General features: G+C 49.4%; 1 protein-coding gene across 2 annotated transcripts in view; it reads right to left on the bottom strand.

Annotated features, from left to right (window-relative positions):
- Nucleotides 1-4067: 4067 nt before the first annotated feature.
- The window catches only part of ZCCHC7 (zinc finger CCHC-type containing 7), a 113320-nt gene continuing 106276 nt past the window's right edge, over nucleotides 4068-11111 (bottom strand). For both annotated transcript variants that reach the window (XM_068420212.1, XM_068420211.1), the window contains exons 9-11: nucleotides 9673-9768; nucleotides 5245-5362; nucleotides 4068-4788 (exon numbers count right to left, since the gene is read on the bottom strand). In XM_068420212.1, the coding sequence (XP_068276313.1) occupies nucleotides 4343-4788; nucleotides 5245-5362; nucleotides 9673-9768 (660 nt within the window). In that variant the 3' untranslated portion in view covers nucleotides 4068-4342. The remainder of the gene's footprint in view (nucleotides 4789-5244; nucleotides 5363-9672; nucleotides 9769-11111) is intronic.

Below are 11111 nucleotides of genomic sequence, written 5' to 3' on the forward strand. Positions count from 1 at the left end.
AACTCTGTCTGCAAGTCACCTGGTCCAGAACAGGATTTTAATGCAGTGCTTTCCTTTAGCTAGTACCTGATCTGGTGATATTTTTGCTGGTAGAAAATGCATTTTCACCATTTTCCTTATCCCCTCCTTCTCATCTAACGCAAAAACATCTCGCACTGTATTATTTTGCACTAAGTTCTGTAAAATTCATCAGCTGCTAGACAGAAGCCTTACTGGTAGCACTGGGAGGCACTGGTTATTGGCGAGAGCCTGCTGGTGCCGCACACAACCCGCTTTGTTTCAAGAGGCCCAAGAAAGAGACCCGGGAGCGGAGCCCACCGCATGGGTACACACACCAGGTGCTTGGTTCTGCTTCTCCAGCAGGTAAATGGAGATGATTTCCTGACTGGTCGATGCAGAGTTTACTCATCTGGGGGGAGAAGGTTCGCTGACTGGGTGTACACTGTGGGACTCCATCTCCGGGACTGGAAACGTGTCTGCAAGTGAGGGTCCTGCTACAGCCTTGCTGGCTGGCAAGAGACAAAACCGTGTTGTCTCGCTGCACCTCGCCACTCCCAGCTGCAAGAAGGCTCCAGCACCTAGTCTGAGGGAAGGTTTTGCAGCTGGAGTGGAGTACGATGGTTGTGAGATGTGGTGCGCTGAGTTTCAGGCACCCAAGCACTACCCCGGACTGGGGAGCAATTGCTGAAGACAGGGCAGTCCCATGCAGCCGGTGGGATGTAAAAGTCTTGGTTCTCCTGCTCTGGATTCCAGCAGTGCCTGGCCATGGGCATGCTGGACCTCACTCTGCCCAACGGCAGCTCAGGGCACTGCTGCTTGCGTGGGAGGGAGGGCAGGATCAGGGTGCTGAGACACCACTGAAGAGAGGGACCTGAGCAGCCCATCCACTCATCGCTCGCTCAACCATCTCCACCATCTCTGGCAGATGTTTGCTCTACTCTTCCCTGAAACCCACCAGCAAGACTTTCCTTGCTAGCTGCATTATCTGGACCCTCCGATCCTTCTCCGAATTCCCTGGTGGGTCCTCTAGAGCAGATTTGCTCTGTCTTGATGTGCAAAGCCTGACATAGGTCAGTATTTGAGCTCGTGTCTTAAGCTGCCACGACCTAAGTGGGCTTGTGGTTAATGCTCCAGCTTGTGCAGGTTGCTGCAGCATCTTGTTCTACCACAGCTCTGCTGCCCCATGTTCAGCTCGGGAGCTGCCCTGCAACACTGCTCCCCAGTCGGTCAGCTCCTGGCCTTCACCTAGAAGGCTGCTAGAGGAAGTTCCTTCATCCTGCTCCAACCTGCTTCCAAACGTGGCTGTTTTATCTTTTTCTCTTCCCATTTCCCAAATACCCTGCTTTCTCTGTGCTTCTGCTCACTGCCCAGCAACCACAAGCAACAGGCATCTACCAGAGCAAAAGCCAGGTTAGGTACCTGCAGGACTGGGCGGCTGCAGTACTCAGAGGGAAAGGCAGAGACATTTCCACCACAAACATCATCTGGTGCTTGCAACAGTCACTGCCAGTGACAGGCAGAAGCCACAATCTACAGCCAGGCTTCTGTGGGTTTCATCCAAGCACTTGTGAAAGTTACCTTGCCTGAACTTTCCACCATCAGCTTCCCAAGACAAGGCAAGCTTTTGCTCACCAGCACATGGTTTTGCAGGGTCCAAGGTGAAATACTGTTGGCTTAAGCCACTGAGCATCAGAGAAACAAGTCGGGACTCCTGGCTGGCTTCACTCCTGCCACAGTGGCCAGACACCGTATCTTTAGAGCAGGAGTTAGGTAAAGACTCAGAGAAGGTCTCTGTGGGGAACTTCTCCAGAGCATCCTCTGGAGGCCATCAGAATAACACTCATCTGGCCTTCATGTCTAAGAGCAAGTGCCTTATTTCTTTTATGGCACACCACACAGCACCCACAAAACACCTCAGAAACACTGATGGCTCAGAGCCATCTCTCGTTAGATGCTCTTGCAGTTCACAGTTTTCTCCTTGGCCTCCTGTGTTGAAAACACAGCTGCTTCAGTTTTGGGGGAGTGAAGCAGAAAACTACCTGCTCTTGATGTTCTTCAGTAAATGACAGTCATGGAGGATCTGGAGGATCTGCAAACTCCCCTCTGCAGTCCTCACCGCACTACTGTACAGTGAAGAGAATGGTGAGGCCATCATTTCACTGAGCCATTTTTACCGTAAAATACCCCAGAACTTACTGAATATTACCTTGAAAAACAGTGGAGAAACAGTTCTGGGAAGCAAGATACCCTAAAATCTGCCTAACCGCAGGCTAGGGGTGTTGTCCATTCCCTGTTTTTGTATTGAGGTGCTTCCTAGCTATCCCTGGAGGTAGAACAGCCACTAGGATGCAATCCTCTGAGAGCAGTCACACTGTCACCCTTTACGAGGGCAGAGGCTTTCCATCCCTGCACGCTGTTCATGTACAGCAGGTACAGGCTCATCACGTACCCCCAGACAGTGGTAACTCCTGACTTCTGTCCAAGGAAGTGTTAGGGGACACGAGAGCAAGAACGCAGCCTCCTGAGCTCTTGGTGGCTCCTTAAAGAAGGGTGCACCTCCTGGAGAAGAGATTTACTCACCCTTGACAGCTTAGCTGGCCACACGACCAAACAGATGCATCAGAAAAGTTGGAGCTGACCTCAACACTTAATCTAAAACAACGCTCCTTCCCCATCTGCCAGCCTACACGCTGGTCCAGCTAAAGGCTGTTGGAGACTTTTATTCAACCAGAGCCAGGTATTGGTAAACAAAAAGGGACATAAAACACAGCACATGGGAAAAGACGAGTTTCAGTGTTAGGGGCAAGTCTCTTCAGGAGCTGAATTAATTTAATTTTTTTTTTTTGTTAAGGCTAAAATGATTTATTTTTTCAATTTCACCAGGAACTTTTCAATCAAGTAATCAATGACTTTAAGCAAAAAAATAAACCATCTCAGTTGCCAACTTAAGCAAAACTGGGCATTAGGTTCCCAAGTCTTAGGCAGGCATAGCTCTACTGGAAACACCTCTCAGATGAGGTGATACGGTCACTGAGGTACCCGTGTTCTCACTGGCGACCTCACCAAACAAAAAGCTGATGAATTTAGGGAGTACCAGCATGGAATACTACTGGAGAATGATAGCCCTGAATTTTTTTCTAGTGTACCCACTTCCCCTCGTCAGATACTCTCGCATTGGCACAGGTGACAAATACTTTCAATACTTTCTAATTTTAAAACACAACCACAGCCAAAGGCCTGTTTGTTAGTAAGAACTGAGAGAGGACAGGAGCCTTTATGCACTTGTGCTGTTAGTTACTACCAATTGCTTCGCAAAGGGAGTGGTGTGGCATAGAGTAGGTCACGAATGAGTAGAGTATAGATTATTTCCTTTGCAAAATCAGAAAAATCTCTTCCCAGAGGTGGTGTAGAAAGAGAAGCAGACACTGGTTTTAACTGTGCTTGGAAACGCAAGAAAACATAGCACAAAACGACAGTTTTTTGATATCCCTCAAGTAAAGTTTTATTTGGGTTGTTCCTTCGATGAAGCATTTATTCTTACAAAGCTTTTAACAACACACTTGATTAATTCCAGTGTACAAAAATAACTGTCTTTAAAAAAATCTACTAAATTGTAGCACAGTATGTCTGGAATCAAGAACATTTTTCATACTCTGCTATCTTTTCCCTAAAAACAACTTCCACATCAAGAGAAGCAAGGACATATTTAATTTGAAATTTAAACTCTGTTCCATTTCTCATCTGCCTTTTCCTGCCGTGCTGACTACACGTACAAGGCAATGGCTTTGCAGCACCTTCCAGGAGGGACAGAAGTGAAGAAGCGCCCAGCTGCGCTCTGGAGAGGACTGAGTGGCTGCGGGGAATGTGCTCTACCCGCATGTCCCTGGTCTCTACCCTGACTCCTCCGAATGTGAGAGTCTCTCCAGAGTCAGCTCCAAAGGCACCGTGCTCCCTTGCAGCGGATCCTGCTCTGACAGGCAGAGCAACATCTCACCGGTGAAGAAACAGAACCTACCAAACCCAGCATGGCCCCCTTCTCCCTCCCCCTTCCACCCCCCTGCCAAGCAAAGAAAATAAACTTACAGCCTACTCTGGGACTGCTGAAGAGTACAGCCATCGCACGCACGAGCACTCAGTGCCACCCGCCACGGGGACGGCGCAGGACAGACAGATAGAGGATCCCCTTTGAACAGGGATGGACGTTGGGTGGGTGACCGGTGCCCGGGCATGCCCGCCCGGGTTCAGGGACGGACTCGAATTCAGTGTGCTAAGAGAGGGACAAAAACAAACAAAAGGCAGAGCCGGAGGCAGCGAACGCCTGTGCGACCTGTCTGCTTCCTCATCACCAGGATTTCTGTTTGGGCTTCTTCCTCCTCTGTTTTATGAGGAATAAACTCTCACTGATGTCAGGACTAGCGTCTTTCTGCTTTCTCCATTTCTTCCTCCTTCTCATGCCTTCCAGAGGCTCCTGCATGTACGCGGTCTTGCTGCCTGGGAACGCCTGGAAAACAGACTTGTGGAGGGTTCTGCTGCCCTTACACGCCTGCCTTTTGCACCCCCTAGGGAAGTCCTCCCCCAGATGGCCGATTTCAACATCACGTCGGTGCTTCTCTTCTCTGGGTCTCTCTGCCTGGGACATCTTCATCTTTTTGTGACGCTCGCCGTATTTGTGGTGTTTCCCATATTCTTTCCAAGGCTTGCTCTTTTTCTTGTGGCCGTGCCCCCCGTGTTTTTCTTCCTGCCATGGTGTCTCTGGCTGTTCTGGCAGAAGGCTGGCTTCCTGTAGTTCTGTAAAACACAGCAGTTTATTTCAGTACACATGAAGGAAACCTAAAACCTGGTGACTGAGCCATCACAGCTTTCCTATGTATGTATGAAGTGAGGAAAAAATCTCTCTCCGATAAATCTTTTCATAGTGTTTTTTTTCTGTCAGCAGTCTAGGATCCTAACAAATTACAGTTTAATGCTCTTCCTGCTAGTTTATACCATTTTTAACATCAGTGGATTTCTCAGAATTAAAACACCTGACAATGCCCACCTAGTGCCTTTGACACAATAAACTTCCATGACAGACACGGATGAATAAAGTCACAAATCTTTTACTAGTCAGACTACCTGTTCAAATCCCTGTAGCTTTTCCCAACACAGGAAAATAACCCCACAACATTTCTAAAAGCAGCAAGCACAGAAGAAAGGATTTCAAAGAATTGAAAGGCAGGAGGGATCTCACGAAATACACTGTACCTGTGACCTTTCTTTTTAATCTGTTCGCTCTTCTCTTGATGTCGTATTCATCGTCGTAGTAGTAGATGAACGGAGAAGCAGGGAACATGCTCCCACGCATACGCTTTTCTGAGCACTCCTGCAAAACACAATTCCAGTCACCAGAAGTGGCCGAGTTGTGGTTCTCCTGGAAGGGAAATGGGTCAGAATCTGCAGGTGCTGCTGTGTACCTGTGGAGGATGGGGCCAGCCACTCTTTAAACACTGATAATTTCATCACCATCCAATCACCCTGCCCGCGGGCACAGGAGGAACCCCGTACCTCCCTGCGACTGCTGCACATCTGCAGCACTGCTGGAAGTGCAGAGAAGTGGGTGAGCACGAGGTAAGTACGGGGCGAACCACAAACAAAGCTGTTGGATCTGGGGAAGCGGGCTGTCCCCCCACCTGCTTTCACTGCTGCTCGCTGCCTGCTCCAGTCTCCCGGCACAACCACATGCCCGGTCTCCCCAAGGTACAAACACTTGTAACAGCAGGGGAGTTTTTTTAGCCCGGATCATCTGGGGTGACAGGCTGTGCAGAAACGTGGCTTACTGAAAGGACAGGGTGGGCTGAGGGAAGGAGCGAGCAGCGATGAGGAGCCGGGGCAGCATCCTCCCCACACAGCCCGCCTGCAGCCAGAACGGTGTGTCTGACTGTGCCATTTCCTCACAGACACAAACCAAGAGGAAATCCTGCAGGAGTCTCTGCCGTGCAAGCACATTGGACCTGCAGGGAAGAGGAAGAGAGCCCTGAGCAGTTGGCTGTGGTGAGGATGGGGCTGGCTCTTGCACCGTGTGTATGCCAGCCTGTTTCCCAAACACTGGATTCAGGAATGTGAGTTTTTTCACTGCTGTGCACAAAGCTTTAGCAATGTCTTGCGAGCCAGGCCAACTGGGATGCTTCCTGTGATTCTGTCTTTTTTTTCAGGGTACCACATGGTATCAGCTGATGCTTTCTTCTCCTTGTAAATCACTTGTTACCTGTTGTGCTTTGCAGTATCTTTCTGCTTCTTGGACACTGCCCAAATATAATGAACTCTGGGCCTTGCCATTCTCAAGAAACTGTCAGGAGCTTTTGCTCACCCTGATGTCTCCACCACAAGCTAAGCAGCTTTCCTTCCTGCGTTTGCTATTTCTGACGCTCAGTGCCACCTCTACCACCCCCTTTCCCTGCGTGCCCTCCTGCCTCCTACCCTCTCTTTTTTAAAGGCAGAGTACATCAAAGATGCATTTCGTATGCATTTAATATTTGTCAGCTGGTATTTGGTCTTTGCTTGGCTGAAATTAAATGAACAATGAGGTTGTTCTCCGTGTTGTCCTCCAAAAGGGCACCATTAGGTTGTGTGACAACCGGCTCGTCTCCACGTGCACGGAGGAGCGCAGAGGAGCAAGGGCAGCTCGTAGCTGGAGCCTACCCAAGCCTGAGGGCTCAGCCTTAACCCACTTCGAAATCAGGCTGAGAGGGACCTAGGAGGGGGCATGCAAGTCCATCCGTTGCCTGAGGCCATTGTTGGTAGCTGTTCATCTGAGATATGTGTACGTGGGAAGACAGACGGGATTTCACACTGAACAGCCAGCTATGGCCCCATAAGGAAACCTCCTCTCTCTCCTTTCCCAGGTCCTCCATCCACCTCCCTCAGATTTAAGAGAAGAAAAAAGCATAACAGAGAAACGACACTTCAAATACCCGTGCTTCACATGAGTGAAACCTAGGAGCGGCCCTTAGGCAGGGCACAAATCTGCCTGCCCATCTGCAATAAAGGGAAGAAAATACTATCCCTAAACATTGCCCTCATTCACTTGCCCTCCCTCTTAACTTTCCTACGGGATGCTGCTTAAAACGAGCACGTCTTTGTTGTGGACCATAAGAGACAAAGTTTTGGATGTGTGGACTGCTATGGAATGAACTCTGATGTGAAGTCTACTAAAGAAAATAAGATTTCTTGTCCTTATTAAATCAGTTTACATAAAAACATGACTGTCCTAATAAACACAACAGCCACCTGGACAGCCTAATAAACACAACAGCCAACTGTCGGAACCTCTGACAGTTTATGTCTTATTCCCATTCCTACAAACAACAAGTGATTTGCAATGACCTCCTTGCTGGAACCGCACGGTTAACTCTGGGATTTGGCACATTTTTTGCTCTTGCCTCTGTTTTTGGGAAAGGTCTCCCCAGACCTCTAGCAAAGCAAAGGAAGTTCAGGTGTTCCTAAACTAGACTAAATGAGACCACCGACTCATTTTGAGAACCATCTAAGACTACAAAGTGCAGGCGTCCCAATTAGCACGAGAAGCGAGCGGAGGGGGGAGACAAGAGGGGTGTTACCACCCTCTCCTATCTCGCATGCAGATGACCTGAAGTATTTAGAACCTCTGCTTGGGACGCTGGTGGGCTTCTGCCCCCCTCCCCGCCCCAAGGACCCATCCTGCGAGCGATTTATCAGAGGAGCAACTCTACAAACAACTTACATTGCTGGATCCAAGGGTGGTGATCTCTCTTTTCCTCTCTCTCATAGTCTCTATCCCCTCTCTCTTCTTCCTTTTCTCTCTTTTCTCAATGCCTTTAGAAACCCAACACACTTACGACCATGCCACTTTCCCTGTATTAATAAATTGTTCTTAATTCCATACCAGTTATTTGGTGTCGTTTCACCTTAATTTACTCCAAGGGATTTATGAACTAGTTGCGACCAGGTCGTAACATGTGTCTATACAAAACTAACCCCAGCCTTTTCTTCTTGTTGAGTTCGTTATTCCTCTAACTGCTCAGAAAAGGCAATAGAGGAGGTTTCTATCCAAGTAATTGCTATCAGCTCCTCCCACGTATTTACTGATTGTTTTTACAGCAGCCGTGTTTGTATCCATGTATGGCTGCCTTCCTCGAATGCCATTTTTTGGCAGTTTAGTAACACGTCCCTTACCCACTGCCAGCAGTCAGTCTCACTCCTGCAATCCTGCCACTTCATGTTTTATCGTCTGTGTTACTGGCAGGGGCTTCATTCTGGTTGTGTTCAGCAGGATCAGCTTCAGTGCTGCTTTCCCAGGTTTTACCAGCTTCAATCCCACGCAGCAGGCAGAACCAGCTCGTGTGCGTGGCTCTGTGGCTGAGGCCCCACACCGCTGCCACACGCGTGGCTGTGCCTCGAGCAGACGGCTTGCAGGTGAAGGCACGGATCCGGACCCCTGTACCACAGCCGAGGCAGTGCCTGTTGTCCTGCTGTGCCAGGGGGACACGAGACTGGTCTCTTGCCCAGTGTGTATTGCAACAGCTGCTTGTTTCCTGCCCCTTCCAGCCTGGCTGTGCAGGCAGCAGCGTGTCCTGGACATACGCGATGGCCTCAAGGCACCGCTCACAGAGGAAAATGTTCACTTGTCTCCAAAGACATCTCGGCACTAAAAATCTTCTGTTTGTCGTGAGAAGATCCCAGCGAACCTGCCCCACCTGTCCCGCTATTCCCCACAGGGATTAACCATTTAGCTGAAAACATCAGGGAGCTTGTAACGATACCTCACCCTAGTTGTAGGAGTCGACAGAGCACGCGGGAGAGAAGGAAGGGATTTGCTGGGAAATCTCCAGATTGTAGGAAATGACAAACTTAACCCATCCAATGCATGAGTACATTCATTTTCTACAACACTTGTGGTTCCTGGACTTACTCCATAAAGGAAAAGAACTAACATTTGTTTGGTGTTGATATTTGCAGGTAGAGAGCTGCCCTTGTCACGACAGGGGGCTGAAAAAGGGTCATCAAGCAGTGCTAGGAGATGCAGCACACCTCCAGTTTTCACTGAGGCCACCTAAGGCTCATCACCTCCTCCTTCACCAGGCTGTGTACCTTACGGGAGGACGGTGTCAAACTTAACTCAGATGTTGCATTAAACTAAGAAACTACAAATAAGGATCATCAAAAAGCAGGCAGAAATGGAAAATTCCTCAGACAGACATTGAAACTGTTGGGCTGGCTGTGGTGAAAAACCTTACATGATATTGAACACAGCAGTAAGGCACTAATATTTCATCCCATGAGCCACGGGAAAAAAAGCAAGCAAGAAAAAAAAAAAAGCTCTGTTCAGCAACTGTTTGTTTTCCAATGAATACTCTCTCTCCCAGGCAGTCTCATTTTGATTTAGGATTTAAAAAACAAATCAATAAACCTGCCAAGGAGAGAGAGCAACTTTTCTTTTGCTGCGTATCTTTAAATTAGGCAGGTGAGGTCCCTTTACACACTGGCCTCCACTGACTGCAGCAGTGCTGCACAGTCACAAACATTCCATCAGAGCGGCCCTTCGTAGAGCATTAGCTTGACTCCTCCAGCTCTTTTCTCCAGCCACACACCGTGGTAGGGAGGAATTTCTACCCCAAGGACATACTCAACACGGAGGCAGAGACTGCTGTGACTTACATGCCCGAAGTGTCCCTTCCGGGAGCAGTTGTAGCAGTACGCCAAAGCAGAGCGCTCGGGGTGAGAACCGGCCGCCTTGATTGGTCCTGGCTTCGTCTGAAAGATGGGAACAGGCAAGAATTAGGTCTGGCAGTTATTCCGAATGCTGAATTAAAAATAAATTAAAATCACATAAATATAATTTTATTATGCTTAAATCAATACAGTCCTGCTTGCTGCTGGAATATTAAGTCTGAAAAAGAAGCGAGTGGCTCGTGTTACTGTAATTCTGCAGAGCCTCAGCGTCTCAAATGAGGTGGGAAGAGGCATCCCCAGTATCCATTCCACCTGGCCTTGTCATTTCAGCTCTGAACACGAGAAAATAGTCTGCTGGTTTATCTCTCTCCCCTCCTCCTTGCCTCCAGCACGCTCCCCCTCTCACAGATGCCCCACCATCCCCTGGGACGGACGGGGCCATCAGATCCTGCATCCACCAGCTGGACGGGCACGTTTGTGTACTGCTGAGCTCGTCTCGCTTACAGCAACACGGCAAAGATCTGGCGGAGACACGGGGCCCTCACCCGCCACGTTCCCAGCAGCGGGGCCCGTTCCTGGAGAGCTGGGGACCTGGCTCTGCTCCCCGCGGGGGACACGGCGCCGTGGTCCGCGGCGGCTCTGCGAGCTGGTCCAGGGCGAAGGCAGGTGTGCCACGCTCTGTTGAATTCGGGGGAATGGGCAGCTCTTTTTCTCTCCCTCATCCAGCACTACGAAGCGGAATAGGTGAACGTATCATCTGCTCCTTTACTGTTCACAGGCGCAAGCACATTCACACCCTGGAGAAGCGACTGCCGCGGAGCCCGTGCGAACGAGGGGCGCGTCAACGCTGGCTGGAGAGCAGCGGGGCAGAAGAGCGACCTTACTGCTGCCACGTCCTTCCCTCTGTCACTAAAGGAACACAGAAGGGGGGCCCAGATTTCACAGAAATTACAAGTACTACTTGGTAAAGCTCATTACAGGAATTGCTTTTTCCTTCAAATCTGTATCACCACGCTCTTCTGGCGTTGGAGCCGCCGTGTTCCCCGGCGCAGCCTCCACAAGGATGACGGCACTGCTTGTAAAATGGGCAGAAACAACAGAAATCTTCCAACGCCGTTTTTTATGAATCTGATCACACTTGCAGGGTCACCTTATTTTGAACCTCGTCAGCCTTGGGTTCGATCGAATGTTTCAGATTCGTGTTCCTCAGTTCACACTCACTCACCAGAAGGAGGCTAAAGGAAGTGACACATCCATCAGCGATCCGTGACAAAAGGCGGGGAAACAGGGAAAGGAAGAAAGCCCCCACCCATAAAGCAATCTGTGTATTTCTCACCCATGTCTTACAGCAAGAGCTCTTCAGCTACCACCAGGGTGTAAGTGACTTACTAAGTCGGCGTAGTTTTTCAGGTATTCTTTTATCA

The sequence above is a fragment of the Nyctibius grandis genome, chromosome 30, assembly GCF_013368605.1.
Source record: "Nyctibius grandis isolate bNycGra1 chromosome 30, bNycGra1.pri, whole genome shotgun sequence".
Lineage (NCBI taxonomy): Eukaryota > Metazoa > Chordata > Aves > Nyctibiiformes > Nyctibiidae > Nyctibius > Nyctibius grandis.